A 13,903-nucleotide genomic window follows, 5' to 3' on the forward strand; every position below is an offset into this window, starting at 1 on the left:
CCAGTTGGATGCCTAACTGACGGAGCCACCCAGGCGCCGCTGGAGCAGCAGGATCTTATAATGAACATGTGCCTCCTGCAGTGTTTTGGTAGTGATCTGTAGTATCGTGTGACGTGTGTAGAGAATTACATCGGCAAGGTCCTTTTCTTGAGCTCTTTGAGACACACAACAGCTCTGCTGCTGGTGGGCTATGATGATTCACTTCTTAAGGGTGAGAAAACAATGTCCCCAAGGTCATAGAATTTGGAGTTGTGAGGGACATTTCAGGATGTCTGATTCCTCCCCACCAGTGAGGAGGAAAGAGGTACAGAGAAGCTTAGTGACTGTCATGATACCACGGCTAACTAGTGAAAGACCAGACAATAGAATCTGAGGTTTTGGTTTTCGTATTTTTTTTTTCATAAGTGTAACTTTTTTTAAAATTTTTATTTTTTTTGAAAGATTTTATTTCTTTATTAGAGTGTGCACAGGAGAGAGTGAGAGAGAGCAGGGCAGAGGCAGAGGGAGAAGCAGACTCCCTGCTGAGTAGGGAGACGTGGGGCTCGATCCCAGGACCCTGGGATCATGACCTGAGCTGAAGGCAGATGTTAAACCAAATGAGCCACCCAGGCACCCCTGTGACTGGTTTTTTATCATATGCTGCTCTTTGGATAATGCAGGTGATCTTGAAGCATGTTCCTAAAAAATTGACCAAATTTTTATATATGTATCCCTATCACTTTAGGTCTCCTTGGGGACATCATTATATAAAGGAACTCCACTTTAAACTTTTCTACAGTATAGATTTATTTTGAATATAAAGAACTCACTTACTTTAAAGTGTTTTGTTAATCTCTAAGAACTACATGTGGTTTTTGTCCTTCATCCTAGTACCAGGATATCACCTTGATGTTTGTATGTTCCACTGACCCTGCATTTCTGTGACAAATTGCATGTGGTCATAACATAACCCTTTTTTGTACATTGCTGGATTCAGTTTTGTGTATATTCATCAGGGATATTGGTTTGTAGTTTTCTTGTGAGGTCTTTGTCTGGTTTGGGTATCAGAGAAATACTGGCCTCATAGAATTAGTTGGAATGTGTTGTCTCTTCTATTTTTTTTTTTTTTAGAAGAGTTTGTGAATGATTGGTTATTCATTAATCTTTTTAAAGATTTGGTAGAATTTTTTAAAAACTTATTTTAATTTAGTTTTAACCATTTTAAAAATTCTTTTTAAACATTTAGAATTCACCAGTGATGTCATCTAGGCCTCGGCTTTTCTTTGTGCAAAGTTTTATCGGTAATGTAACCTCTTTACTTGTTATAGAACTATTCAGATTTTCTATTTCCTCATAAGTTAACTTCAGTACTTTGTGTCTTTTTCTAAGCATTTGTCCATTTCATCTAGTTTATCTAATTTGTTGGCATATAATTGTTCATAGTATTCCTTTATAATAATTTTCATTTTTGTGGTTGATAGTGATGGCCCCCTTCCCTCTTGGTTTTAATAATTTGAGTCTTCTCCCCAACCTTTGCCCTCCTCTTTGGTCAATCTAGCTGAAGGTTTGTCAATTTTGGTCATCTTTTCAAATAACCAGCTTTTATTTGCTTCATTTTCTCTATTTCACTCGTTTCTGTTGTAACTTTTTCTTAATGCTTGCTTTGGGTTTAGTTTTCTCTTTCTAGTTTAAGTTGGAAGGCTAGGTTATGGATTTTAGATTTTTTAAAACATTGAAGTTTATAGCTATATACTTCCCTGTAAGCACTGCTGTCTCTGGGCCTCATAGGTTTTGCATGTTCCATTTTCCTTTTCACTCATTGCGGAGTATTTTCTAGTTTCTTCTGCAACTTCTTTGACCCATTGGTGGTTTAACATGCTGATATTTGTTAGTTGTTTAATTTCCACACATTTGTGAATTTCCCAGATTTCCTTCTCTTACCAATTTCTGATTTCACTTCATTGTGGTCAGAGAACATACTTCGTATAATTTTTGGTTCTTTTGAACTTAGTGATTTTTTATAGCCTAGTATATGGTCTATCCTCGAGAATATTCCATTGCACTTGAGAATAATGCTCAAATTGCGTAAAATGTTCTATGGATGTCTCTTATGTCTAGTTTATTCATAGTGTTGTTAATTCTTATTTCCTTGTTGACATTCTACTTATTCCATCCATTATTGAAAGTGGGTATTGGAGTCTCCCAGTATTGTTGAATTGTCCATTTCTTCTTCAGTTTTATCACTTTTTGCTTCTTGTATTTGGGGGCTCTGTTTTTAGATATGTGTTTACAATTGTTAGGTCTTTGTGAAAGGTTGGCCCTCTTTATAAAAATATCCTTTGTCTCTGGTAACTATTTTTTTTTCCTAAACTTTCCTATCTTTTGATTGGAGTGCTTAGTCCATTTATATTTAATATAATTACTGATGAGCATTTTTATCTGCCATTTTGCTATTTTCTGAATGTCTTAAGCCTTTTTTGTACTTTTTCTTCATTACTGCCACCTTTTGTGTTTAAATCTTTTTCTAGCATTTTAATTCCTTTGTTTCTTTTAGTACACATTTTAAAGTTCTTTTCTTAATGATTGCCCAGGGATTAAATTGACATCTTAAAATGATTTAGTTTATATTAATGCCAAATTAATTTTAGTAGTATACCAAAACTACTACAATATAACTTCTCTCTCCCTTCTTTGTACTATTTCATACAAATTATGTCTTTATTGTTATAAGTGTATCAACACGATTTTTTACTTTAGGCAGTTGTCTTTAATCAGAAGAAAAATGAGGCAAGCAAAAATACATTTATACTGTCACTTATATTTACCCTTGTAATGATCTTTACTGATTTACTTTATTTTCCGTGGATTGAGTTACTGTCTAGTGTCCTTGTATTTAAGCCTCAGCATTTCTTATAGGACAAGTCTACTAGTGATGAATTATTTTTGTTTATCTTGGAATAATTTAATTTCTCAGTTTTTATTATCAGTTAGCCAACATATAGTACATCACTAGTTTTTTATGTAGTGTTCAATGATTCATTAGTTGTGAATAACACCCAGGGCTCATCACAACACGTGCCCTCCTTAATACCCATAATTTCTTATTTTTGAAGGATAGTTTCTCTAGATATAGAGTTACTGGTTGGCAGTCTCTTCCTTTAGCACTTTGAATATGCCAGCCTACTGCTTTCTGACCTCCTTGGTTTCTGATGAGACGTACAGACAATGAGTCTTTTTCTCTTATACTTTCATGATTCTATCTGGTTTTCAACAGTTTATGGTATGTCTAGATGTGAATCTCTATAAGCTTATACTTCATGGAGTTTGGTGAACTGCTTTAGCGTGCAGATCAATGTTTTTCATTGTATTTGGGAAGTTTTTAGCCATTATTTCTTTAGATATTCCTTCTACCTCTTTTTCTCTCTTTCTCTTATGGGACTTCCATAATGCCTGTGTTGGTCCACGCAGATGGTATTCCATAGGCCTCTGAGGCTCTGTTAATTTTGTTCATCTTGGGGAGGAGGGGTTTCTGTTTTTTTTTTTTTCTTTTCTTTTTCTTAGACTGGATAATCTTAATTAACCTTAAGTTTGCTGATTTTTCTGCTAGTTCAGATCTGAATTTTTTGTTTATTACTCTACTTTTCAACTTTAAAACTCCTATTTTTTAAAAATTTCTCTATCAGTATTTTGTACTTAATGAAACGTACTCATAACTTTACTTTCCTAGACATGCTTTTCTTTAATATTTTGAACTTATTTATAATACCTGATCTAAAGTCTTTGTTTACTAAATCCAAAGTCTGGACTTTTTCAGGGACAGTTTCTGTTGGCTGCTTTTTCTTCCTGTATATGGTTCATATTTTACTGCTTCTTTGCATGTCTCAACCTTTTTTGTTAAAAACTGGACTTTTTAAATAATGGGCAACTCTGAATCAGATTCTCACCCTTTGGAAGGGTTAGTTTGTTATTGTTGTTGTTTTTGTTGTTGCTGCTGCTGTTTATTAGTGACTTTTCTCGACTGATGCTCTAGTTTATATTTTTTGTCATTTGTGACCACTGAGTTCTCTGCTCATTTAGCTTAATGGTTAGCTAGAGATTTCCTTAAATATGTTGAAGCGATAAATCTCCCAGTTTTTGCTGAAGTGCTGTCTGTATGTAGGGGCATGCCGTCAATATGCCAACAATTCACAACTCTGCTTTAGCCTTCATTTTGTGCATGTGTAAAGCTTCAGGGTTAGCCAGACTGAGAGATTAGGGCCTTCTCAGGTCTTGGCAAACACACAGTCCTACACATGTACGTGGCATTCTTGAGTGCCAGAAATACATTGTTACCTTTCAAAGCCCCTTATGGACGTCCCATTCCCCAGGTTTTCCTTTTAAAAGCTTTTTAGCCCTAGCTGGTAATGTTACCTCAGGCCGCCACAATGCTAAACAGTTCTCCCTTATTGTTTCTGACAAATGCACTGGAGATAAGACAGAGGAAACTTTGAGTCAGGTCAGATAAAGACAAGCCTCTAGAACAGACCTTTCCAGCAAGCTGTCAGACAGGTAAAATGGTGACAGTTTTCTGGGGATAGCACACTTGGGCACCTGTAAAGCCATCTGGCCCTACTGGTGACTGTTAGGCTGCTGGTTTTTACAGCTACCATAGTTGCAGGCGATTGGTTTTCAAGGCTACTATGGAGTTACCTAGGGTCCTGGAGGAGGAAGATGGGATTAGTGCAAGTTAAAACAACATGAAAGTTGTTGTTCTTACCAAGATTCGGCCATTTTTCTTGAATAAATGCTCCTCAGAATGTTGAAAGCCTATAGTTAATTGCGAAAGTCCTGAAAAAGTTGATTTTTGACAATTTTTGGCAGTACTGTTGTTGCTTGTATGTAGGAGCAGATTTTTGGAGATCTTTACTCTGTCATCCTGAAAGTTAACTACCTATCAGTACCTCATCAAATGAGGAACCCTGGTGTAATGAGAGTCTGCTATGCACATGCTATGTGCACTCTCGCCTACTTTGCCTCATGTTCCCTTTCCTTGTCTGTATTCAGGGTCTTGAAGTGGCCCCAAGGGAGTGTTAAGGAGCACAGGTTACTGTAAACCAGTGGTCACCATTTTCCCTTTATTAGGAATGAGTCTTAACCTTTAGATGGGCAGCAGGGGTTGAGCACTTAATCCCACATTACCAGAATGTGCTGTAGACCCAGGATCATGTTGATCTGTTGGATCATTTTTCTCCTCTTGCCAAGAGTCCATCTTTTGCACTCTAGCTATTGCACTCTAGCCAAGTTTGTTCACTGTCCTATGAGGAAGTAAACCCATCAAATCCCCCTAAGTTAGGCTTGAAGGACAAAATACTAGTAGTGAAAATGGCCATTTCCTCTGTATACTGTTGGGATTTGAAATTCTGTCCAGACACATTAATTTCTCTATATCAGATCTTAGAGTCCTGGTGAACAGCTTGAGTTTTCTGTTAAAAATTTTTGAAATCTATACATTTAAAGTCTAAGTTTTTGTACATAATATCAATTTAAATTTCTCATATGACCAGAACTGTTGAGTTATGGATATTTATTTTGTTACAGCCTTTTATTTCAGAGGCCATCAGTCTCCAATTGTATGAGAAGAAATACAAGTGCCTATTGGTAAAAAATAAAGAGATTCTTGTCGGAAAAGCTGTGTATGATTGTATAGCTATGTTGCAGTTTGCATTTTTTGCCTTTTATGTATTTGTGTATCTTTTTCTTACATGTTATATAAAAATTTAACCAAGTCATTTAAAATGTGATATGAAACGGTAGAACAACAGTTTTGAAATCTTGAAAAATAAAACTGGAAACATTTGCTTGTATTTTTTTTTCACCTCAGAGTGTTTTGTTAATGAGACATTTTATACTGCCATAAACTCAGGGCAATAATAAAGGTGTTGATTGATTTTTGGATGACAAGGGGCTTCTCTAATTGCAGAATTTGACATTTGTGTCACTTGTGTTTTAGGTGAGCAAGACGTGGAAGGTGATTGCAGAAGACGAAGTGCTCTGGTACAGGCTGTGCCAGCAGGAAGGGCACCTTCCCGAGAGCAGCATCTCTGATTATTCTTGCTGGAAGCTCATCTTCCAAGAGTGCCGAGCCAAGGAACACATGTTAAGAACCAACTGGAAGGTAGGCAGTGGCCAATATCATTACCTGTAGAAGAATAGCCTACAAGGACACAGGAATCCAGGCTCTGGCTGAAATCCGGAATCCCTCCAATTACAGCCGGAGGTTAACTGCCAAAAGCAAAGAGAGGAGTGTGGTGAGAGTCCTGTCAGCTGCTCGTGATTTGTTGCCCATTTTGTTCGCCGTTAGAGTATCTGCCCCCATTTTCAACCACACTTCTTGGGAGCATCCTGTTCTCTAGGAGAGGAGGGGCGGGATCGGGTGTCAGTCACCTCCATTCTGATGGTTAGGATCTTTGGAGTTGTGCTCAGTGCAGCCTCCTTTCATTTCGGCCAACGCTGGTGGACCAAGAAATCCAAAGCACCACCTGAATGCAAAAGAGGAGCTGAAAATGCTGTTTCCAGTAACTATATAAGAGGGAGATTTTAAAGGTGTCTCAGTACCGTCTTCTCTCCTCTCACATAACCCACCGGCTTGCTTCCATAGCATTTATCACTTCAAAATCTCTACAGAAATATTAGATCACAGCTAAGAATTTGCACAGTGGGGTGTTTCTATAGGACATAACTGTCAAGAATAGCCTTCCATAAAGCTGTTTTGAGGCATGACAGGCACCAGTGCGGTGGCGGGGCTTCCTCCCACCTGGGAGCTGGATGGTCCCTTGTATGGGAAGGGTAGAGCCGTACATACTCTCTCCACTCCTGTAAAGGTCAATCCTAATAGACTTTGAGATCAACAAGCTTTTGATCATTACTGATGGTGATAGATGGTCTGTGTGCTTGTCCGTCCCTGGTCACCTCATAACCTGATTAGTGACGGATACACTCGATCTGGGCGAACTCCCGCAGTTTCTAGCAGAGTTAATGAGAGCAGTGTTTCTTGAATTCCGGGTTTCTTGACCGCAGCACCAGCAGTGTTTGGAGCCGGATAATTCTTTTTGGTGAGGACTGTCCTGTGTGTGGCAGGATGTTGAACAGCTTCCCTAACCTCTACCTAGTAGATGCCAGTAGCCTTCTCTACCTGCCCCCAGTCATGACAACCACACATGTCTTCAGATGTGTCAGATGTCCCCTGGGGGGGCAAAATCGCCCCTGGTTGAGAACTATTTGGCCAAGGAGAGCTAGCATAGCCATGCTTTCTTAGACCATTAAGACACCCCCGCTAAAGAAGAAGCACCCGGGCCCCACAGCTGTGTGCTCACCAAGTAATAAACTCATGCAGAGGCCCCCAGTCCTCTTGCTCGTGTGCTCAGTTGGGCCTACATGAGGGACGTCAGTGAGAGGCAGCCACGAAGGTTCGACGGTGCTACTTAGATAAGCTAGGTCCAACCCTGCTAGTGGTGCTGGAATTTAAGGTGAGCTGGCAAGTTGGGCATTAAAGGGGCCTCTGCCTCCTGAAAGGAGGGAGACTTTCATGCGCAGGGGAGCTGGAGTGCCAGTGACCACCGGCTCGAATTCAGAGATGTCAGACCCTGAGAGAGCACAGCAGCTAAGTTTCTGCTTCTCCTTGGGTGATAGAGAAAGCCACGGAGGGAGGCTGGTACGTCCTCCTCATCCGGCTGGAGGCGGCAGCAGCGAGGGTGTTCAGAGACCCCCCTGTAGGCACCTGGCCCTTCATAACTATTGCAGGTTACATGCAGTTGAACAAAACGTCCAGTTGTTTTTTCTCTGACAAGCACAAAGCCGTTTGGTAAGCATTCGATAAATGGTTGTTGATTCGGTGAACTGGAGTCAGACTCTTTGGAGCGTCTCGGCCCATTTCCCGGCCCTGTTAGCCGTGAGGACTCCAAAAGTGAAGTGTGAAATGACAGATCACGCGCTAACTGTAGTGATGGAATTCTTACTGTGATTCTAGAAAGGAAGCCCTTTCAAAGCTTGAAGAGTAGTGTTAGAGCAAGTTGTTTTCCCTTCGGACACCCCCATTTTCTCCTAAGTGTGGCTAACAGAAGCCCGCTTGTCGGGTTGTGGTGAGGGTGACGAACGCGCCTCCTGTGCAGCATGGCCTGTGTCCAGTGTAATGAGCTTTGGACAATATCACAAAGGGCCATATAGTGGGAAGCACATCTGTCTCTTGTCTCTCCACCAGCCACCTGGTCCCCTCAGGAGCAACATTTGTCATGGGCTTTAGGATTCCCTTCAAAAGTACCGTTTCCGGGGTGCCTGGAAACGGGGTGGCTCAGCCCGTTAAACAGCTGCTCAGCGGGGAGTGCGCTACTCCCTCTTTCCTCTGCTTCTCCCCCAGCTTGTGTTGTCTCTCTCTCTCTCTCTCTCTCTCTTGCTCACTCTCAAATAAATACATAAATAATCTAAAAAAAATTTACCATTTCCCTGAACCTCTGACCTTGCAGTCATCTTTGTTTCCCCATCCTGATTTTTATCTCTTTGTATGTCCTTGCTCGTTTTATCCTCTGAGTGTTCATAAGGGTTATTGACAGGTAAAATATCATTAAATACCTTCTGTCCTGTCAACTGAACTTTCTAAATACACTGGATGCATTTCTTCAGATACCTGTCCCTGCTAGTCTTCTGTGGATCGTAGGTGTGCGATCACACATTGCCTTAATATCCTGTAACCCCCTTGAGCGCAGGCGCAGCTGCTCACGCGTCCCATGCCCCCCCCCCCCGGGTTTCCTGTGTGTGGTAACTCCTAAATGCTAACAACTGATCGTGTTAGTTGTCCTCTTTGTCCTTTGGAATGCCCCAACTTTGAGCACAATCATGCAGGAAGAAATGGCTGGGAAACGTAGCTGGAGGCAAAATGCTGGCTTCCAGGGATCCCAAGAACAGTATAAACTGCATCCCCCTTTTCCTTACGCAGAATCGCAAAGGCGCCGTGAGTGAACTAGAACACATTCCTGATGCAGTTTTGTGCGATGTGCATTCCCATGACGGCGTTGTCATTGCCGGGTAAGCAAACGCAATTTTTCACTTAATGATTAACTCTTCATCTTAAGGTCTTTCATTTTTCATGTGCCACCCTCTGAGTCCCAGTGACGTTATCTTCCTCTGAGAGCACGTTCCTTCCCATGATAGCCCGGGTTTGAGATGGAAAATCTCCATGATTCTGTTGTCCAGTATTCAAGTCTGAAGTTAGCGGTGAGAAGTGAGTGGTGTAGAATGTAGAGCTGTAATCCATTTGTCTCAATATGTCTTTCCTAGCTTTTAAATCACTCTTGTGGCATGTTAGGTTAGATTTTCATTAAGGCAAACAGTCTGTATTTTATGAAGACATAAAAAAGTCAAGCAAGAATAATATGTGTTGACACAAACAGCCTGTTCTTTTCTCTTGTTCTGAAGCCGTTATTATGAAAAGGGCCGTGGCCACACATAATCTTCCTTCCCCACCACACAGTATGTATTTGCTGCTTACCTTGTCCTGAAATAGGCTTTTTAGTTGTCTTCATCACCAAGAAATTTAATTTTAGCTTCTGTAAATTCCTGTGGCTTCTGTTCCAAAAACCCCTTTCATGAATTCTTCCTATTTTACTAACAGAGATGCAAAAACAGTTTGTGTATTTCTTTAATGAGACTGGTCTTTCTTTCTCTTTCCACAATGAGAAGACCAGTTTCATCTTTGGATTGAGAAGCGGTCTTGAACTACAGTCTCAAATTGTATACTTAATGCCCTAAGTAGAGACCAGGACACTTAATTCCCTGAGTCTGGATTGTCTTTGGGGTGAGGCCCCCCCCAGGAGAGGTTCCTATCTGGAGGAAACCAAAAACGAATCTTGGCCTCAACAGCTTGGTAGTAGATGAGTCTTTTTCTTTAAAGAAGACTCTTTGCTTAAGAAGCATTCTTTAAAGGGCACCATTGGAGTTAAAACTCCGAACAGATTATTTTAATGTTTTGTGATCTACAATGCCTAGAAAAAGTATTTTTGCTTTAAAGTAGATATGCTCAGAAAGAACACTTTCCCTTAGCTTTCGTTTTGCTGGCCACAATTTAGAGATTAATGCCCTTCTTGGGTGTGCTGTAGAACACTGTTTTTAGAAAGATGAATGGACCTGAACTCCAAAATTCTGTCCATTCAGATATCAGTGCGGCTTTAGGCTTTTGCCTCTCATTGCTAAAATGTGGGCCAAAGAGCTCATGCTACATAAGGTCCATTCTTCCTACAAATTCTAAGACTCCGTGGCAACTCAGAAAGGACTTCTGTCCTTCTAGCTTAAAGGGGTCTCCCGGTGTGTCAGGAGGCCTTTGAGGATAGAATGTTGAGATTGGACTGAGAGTCATAAAGGAAATTAGAGATAAAGGCGATTTTAATCTCCAAAGCCACGTATGAATTTATCTGGACATGGACCTCACAAAGGCAGACTGGCCACGAGTCCAGATGCCAGCCCTTCTTTTCCTGCCTTTCCATTCCCCTGAGGTCTGCTCAACATTACAGATGATGCCAGCACAACACAAAGCGATGGCAGAGTTTCGTGGATCGATAGGATGAAACGTGATCTGTGGGTCAGAGAGGCTCCTCCCGGCTCCTCTTTCTAAGAGAACCTTATGTTTATGGCCTAGCATCGGACACTTCAATCTTGCTTGTGTGTAGAGCATCTTGTGTTTATCATTAAAATTTTATCCGGTGGTTACGATGCTTGTTTTCTAGGTCAGATCTGAATCCCTTTTCATTTGAGACAGTGGTGTTTGTGGTTACCTCATTCCCAATCAATGTTGTATTCACCCGACTTTCTGCAGCTTTATATCTCCAAGGAGCTGCTTACAGAGACACTGACCACTTCACCATCTCTCTCGCATCTACTTAGCCTGTTTCTCTGATTTTCCTTCTTCGTTTCCTTTTTCTCCCTTTGAACATAGGCAGAATTTGTTCAGGGGCTTAAGTTTTATGTGCCTAGAACTAAACTGTGTAACATTTTCGCATTGAAACCTATTATTTCCTTAGCTGACAGCAAAGGCTATTGGAAAGAAGCAAGAGGGGAGCACCAGGGTGGCTCAGTTGGTTAAGTATCTGCCTTCAGCTTAGGTCATGATCCCAGGGTCCTGGGATTGAGCCCCACATTGGGCTCCCTGCTCAACAGGGAGCCTGCTTCTCCCTCTCCCTCTGCCATTCCCCGTTTGTGCTCTCTGGCTCTCTCTCTCTTTCTCTGTCAAATAAGTAAAATCTTAAAAAAAAAAAAAAAAAGACATTCTGCGTCTTTTCATGCCTTTGTGTAAAAAGTTTCTGGTTTGGAGTCACCTAGAGTAATTTTTATTACAATTAGCCTTGCAGTTGACCCCGGCTTGGGTCTGCCTTACTTTTCTTTTCACTCAAACCAGAGTGACCTTCCAAATACTCATTCACTCAAGCTCACCCAAGACCCAGAGTATTCATCAATTGACCAGGACCTGGATGACTGACGCCTCTTACCCTAGGCTTCTCTTTTAGCAGAGGAAGCAGATATTGTTAGAACTTTTGATCTTTTGCTCTATTTTCCCATGAGTCTTTGTTTCCCTTATGGTCTCACAGATAGTAACTTCTAGTTACTTTTCCTTATGTTCCCAGCCCTTTGAAATTTGTTTCCAACGTAACTTTCTCCTGATTACGCTCCTCCGGGTACCTTTGGCTTTTTCCACAGCTCCTGATTGTCTCTGGCCACGTCTCTCTCTCTCTCTCTCTTTTTTTTTTTAAATCGAGATATAATTCATATACCATAAAATGTACCCTTTTAAATTGTCAAAATCAGTAATTTCTAGTATATTCACAAGGCTGTGTAACTACCACTCTCTAATCCCAGAACATTTTCATCACCCCAAAAAGAAACAGTCTTCCTCCTTTAAGGTCCAGCTCCAGTCTTGTCTCCTCCCCGGGATGTCTATAGCCCCCTGGCCTACTAAGCCCCACCCCAACATCTGCCTGCTTCTTAACTCCCAGAGAAGTGACTGCAGCGTATAGTGTAACTTTGCCTTAATTAACATTTTTGTTTTCTGTTGTGGCTTTACTTTGAAATAATTAACTTCACAGCCATATATTTTCTGTGCAGTTAATTTGTAAGGATCTTTTTTTTTTAAAGCTAAAGGTAGTATGCAAAATGAAATGCCCCACAGTGCTTGTACATTATTTTGTCTGAAAGAAGCGTTGCAATTTAATAGGCAGAACCCCCTCCCACCTGGATGCTGCTGTTACGTGGAAAACTGGAGAAATCCCTAATTTATCTGATCCTTGATTTCTTAGTCGTTTCCACTTAGAATCATATCATTTTCAACATGGAAGGAACCATAGAGGTTAACTGTTCTGAAACCCTCCTTTTGCATGGCTGCCTGAGGCTCGGAGGGCTGGCGAGCCGGGAGTGGCAGGTGTGCACTGCACCACTGCACCATTCTTCTGCAGTGTCCACATGGAGAGCCAGGTGGTAGGGCTGCCTTCCTCAGCCCTCATTTGCTACTCCAACAGTTCATCATCTTCATTTTGGGTTTCTTTTGTGGCATACATCATTCTTAAAAATGAAAAAGTGGTAGTAAAACCACGTTCCTGCAAAACTGTTAGAAAGCAGAGAAGAGAAAAAGCCACCTAAATCCCAGCATGCTAACACAGCCCGTGTTATGGTTTTTGTATACATGAGTTATTGTTTTTTATGCACGTTTTTACATAATCCTAACCTACCTTCTATTGTGGCCCTTATTCCTTGCTAAACAGATTTTTTTCATGTTATTACATGCTTTTCATTATTTTCTTTGATTTGTTACAGAAATTCCTATGATATAATTATATCCTAATGTTTTATTCATTCCCCAAGTATTGGACATTAAAGTCATTTCCTGGGTTTTGTTAGTATATGATGTGAATATTTTACATAGAGGTTTGCAGATTTTTTCCCCTTTTCAGTACTGCCAGTCTTTAAAAATTATAAAACACATGCTTATTGGGGTGCCTGGGTGGCTCAGTCAGTTAAGCATCGGCCTTCTGCTCAGGTCATGATCTCAGGGTCCTGGGGTGGAGCCCCACGTCTGGCTCCCTGCTCAGCAGGGAATCTGCTTCTCCGTCTCCCTCTCCCCCACTCAATGTGTGCTGTCGCTCTCGCATAAATGAAAAAAATTAAACACATGCTAACTATAGAAACTTTAAATTGCATATAAATGTGTAGAATAAAGAGTCATACATCTTTCTTTATCCCTTAGTGTGATTATATTCTTAGGCTAGAGTCCCATTAGTGGAATTACTGGATTTAGGGGAATGAATTTTCATATTTTCCAGATTAAGAAATTATTTTTAAAAAGCCAAGCTACACTCTCTCACAGGTCAGCAGTGTTGGGTCTTGTTAACTGTATCCCTCTTCAGATGGTGGAGGTGGTGCACTGAGCAGCTCTGTACCCTCGGAGCCTAGCACTGGACCCAGGACTCACACTTTGAGGAAAGTGTGTACAGAATGAAAACTCCTCACGCTCCTGAGACCCTGTACTTTCTGAGCCTCTTTACTGCATCTTTGACCTGCCCAGGCTCCTCCTGTGGCCCTTCTTGCCTTTCTGTGCTCTCACTTGGCCACCTAGCAGTGATGTGCAGCGTTCCAGAAAATACCTGAAGCAGTTGTTGTCTTTGCCGGGTAGATAAGTTCCTTCAACTGTGACAAAGTAATTCAGACACAACCTTTACTTTGGTCTCTCAGCCAAAATTTCCGATTTCTTTAACCTGAGAAAAATTTGTGTTCAGAAGCCAACAATCTCCATACTGTTAGCACCCTGTCTCAGAGCTCAGCCTCCGGCTGCATTTTTTCTGTGGTGGGGTCGCACTCCTGAAACTCAGTGAGTGTCGACTTGTGCTTTCCTGAGTATTTAGAAGAAGAGAGA

General features: G+C 41.0%; 1 protein-coding gene across 1 annotated transcript in view; it reads left to right on the forward strand.

Moving 5' to 3' along the window:
- The window catches only part of FBXW8 (F-box and WD repeat domain containing 8), a 113,615-nt gene that overhangs the window by 25,244 nt on the left and 74,468 nt on the right, over positions 1-13,903 (forward strand). Inside the window, 2 exon segments of the mRNA XM_034639303.1 lie at positions 5,969-6,133; positions 8,948-9,036. Coding sequence (XP_034495194.1) covers positions 5,969-6,133; positions 8,948-9,036 — 254 coding nt within the window.

The sequence above is a fragment of the Ailuropoda melanoleuca genome, chromosome 12, assembly GCF_002007445.2.
Source record: "Ailuropoda melanoleuca isolate Jingjing chromosome 12, ASM200744v2, whole genome shotgun sequence".
In the NCBI taxonomy this organism is placed as follows: domain Eukaryota; kingdom Metazoa; phylum Chordata; class Mammalia; order Carnivora; family Ursidae; genus Ailuropoda; species Ailuropoda melanoleuca.